A 2,064-nucleotide genomic window follows, 5' to 3' on the forward strand; every position below is an offset into this window, starting at 1 on the left:
TAGTTGATCAAATTTTGGTATTTTTGTCTTTGTAATTAAATGTAAGTAAGATGTATTGATGGTGATCTAAATATATCAACCAAGCTTGGATTATTTTTATTTTTTGTTCAAGCTTTGGATTAATTAATTAAAGATTTTTTAGTGTGGGAGTTGAATCCAATGGCTAAGATTCTTTAGCTTGATTGTTTTATATCCCTTCGTAATTTAATACGTCCACCTATCGTCAACATCGTGTAAGAACCACTGCTGGATCAAAACCAAAGAAATACAAACGGATGAAAGAACCGTCGTTGTATGTTTTGGCATAATTGTAGTTATTAACTTTGGTTAGTTATGCTTCACATGAAAATGTAGTAATCTTTTGAAAACCATTTTTCTACCTCGCAATTAGTCATACTATAATGGCTGATTTATCGTCATAATTTTCCTTCAAAAGAATGTGAGCATAATTATACAAAGAATTCATATAATACCAATAAGCAATGAGACGATTAGCTTAATATTAATTCAGGTCACTACGGATAAGTAACTCAGGCTGATTGATGAGCTGAAAGTGAAGCTGACATGGCACTGTGTGAAGGTGACTCAGTTGATTAAACGTTAGAATCAGTTAGCCAACAACTGAATCTTATGTAACGTACTCATCTTCTTCATCTAGGGTTGGCCATTTTCTAGGATTGTATGAAACACTGAGAGAAATCTCTTGTAAATGGGCTCAAGGTCATTAGAAATACTGAGATTGTAATTCCTTCAAAAACAATAATAATACACTACTTGTGCTCTATCATCTACATATCATTTCTTGAGCCTACCTTTACACTCTTTGTATTTTCAAAGCTGTCCTCTTGCTTTCTTCACTCGAAACTTTCAGCTGGAACCCTACGGTCTGCATAGAGAAGAAGTGTTTTGATTGTTTTAGGTATCAATATTCAAGACCATACCTGAAACTGGTGAGACATTTTCGAGGAAGCATAGATGCAACTTCGCAAGCCAGTCCAAAGTCAGCAATCTTGAGGATATTGCTGGTCACCAGCAAATTCTCTTCAGAACAAAAATAAACTAAAACAATTGTTTAAGTAAAAGAGAGGCCATTGAGAATCAGCATGACAAAATATACATACTTGGTTTCAGTTGCCGATGGAAATAACTATTTTTATGCATGTGTGCGAGGACTTGAAGCATCTGAGACATAAAAGTACTTATTTTTCCCTCAGAGAAAGGTCGTTGTTCCCTTTCTTGCGTTATCTGGTACAGATTGTGGTCCTGATCAAGGTGAACACACCAGTAGGTAAGTAAAACATGTTATAAAGGGAAAAGAAAAGCAAATATCATCTCTACTACCATGCACTCAAAGATGGAAAGGTGGATTTTGGAATTCGCCATGAGTTGATGCTTCACTTCAGAAAGATTTCGTTAGATAAGGAGATGCAGAAACGGGCCATTTCCTCTGGAGCACAGTGACCATATATATACACCAGAGTCTACATATATAGAAGGTATAGGCTGAATTAAATAGCACATAATGGGGGAACTTGATTGCAAACAATTATTAAGATGATTAACTCAGTTGACTGAATGGAGAGGAAACAGAGCCAACGGCAGTTACGCAAGTCTGTTCATACTCGAAACTTGTATTGTTGCTTAGAGCTTCTTGTCTGGACCTGCAACCAAATTACATAATGGGTCATTAGTTCACTGGAAACAAACAGACGTGGCTGGATTGATAATTATTGGACTGATAATTATTTGTAAGCCGAAAACAACCGTGTCTGACGTGTCAATTGAAGAACCTTTGATGAAGTTGAGTTATCTAAAGCTTAGACTGTACTCAAGAACCCATGTGCTATGATCTAGTTGCAGAACCAATGTGCTCCATTTAGTTTTCCCCCACGAAATGTTGGCCTCACGTACCGAGTAACCAAATCTCCCCTCTGACCACTTCAAGAAGATCATCAAAAACAGATATACTAAACAAACAAAGCATAGATATTTTGAATGTGATAGTCAAATGAATTAGCTTTAGTAACATTAGTAACTCGGCCTGATAACACGGTGAACGAACTT

The 2,064-nt window shown here is 36.2% G+C and overlaps 1 protein-coding gene across 6 annotated transcripts; it reads right to left on the reverse strand.

Moving 5' to 3' along the window:
- Positions 1 to 426: 426 nt before the first annotated feature.
- On the reverse strand, positions 427 to 2,058 carry LOC106322911 (serine/threonine-protein kinase MHK-like). Of its 6 annotated transcripts, XR_001266573.1 has the most exons (5): positions 1,765 to 2,058; positions 1,564 to 1,661; positions 1,342 to 1,481; positions 1,122 to 1,263; positions 439 to 1,022 (listed from the first exon to the last, which is right to left on the reverse strand). XR_001266573.1 is itself a non-coding variant. In XM_013761065.1 (4 exons), the coding sequence occupies exons 1-4, from the start codon at positions 1,381 to 1,383 to the stop codon at positions 880 to 882; spliced, it is 309 nt and encodes a 102-aa protein (XP_013616519.1). In that variant the 5' UTR covers positions 1,384 to 2,058; the 3' UTR covers positions 431 to 879. The 6 variants fall into 6 exon arrangements, 2 of the variants coding, with proteins under 2 accessions (XP_013616519.1, XP_013616520.1); XM_013761065.1 differs by having other exon boundaries at positions 431 to 886; positions 942 to 1,059; positions 1,342 to 2,058; XM_013761066.1 differs by having other exon boundaries at positions 435 to 886; positions 942 to 1,022; positions 1,342 to 2,058.
- Positions 2,059 to 2,064: the final 6 nt, after the last annotated feature.

The sequence above is a fragment of the Brassica oleracea genome, chromosome C2, assembly GCF_000695525.1.
Source record: "Brassica oleracea var. oleracea cultivar TO1000 chromosome C2, BOL, whole genome shotgun sequence".
NCBI classification, from domain to species: Eukaryota; Viridiplantae; Streptophyta; class Magnoliopsida; order Brassicales; family Brassicaceae; genus Brassica; species Brassica oleracea.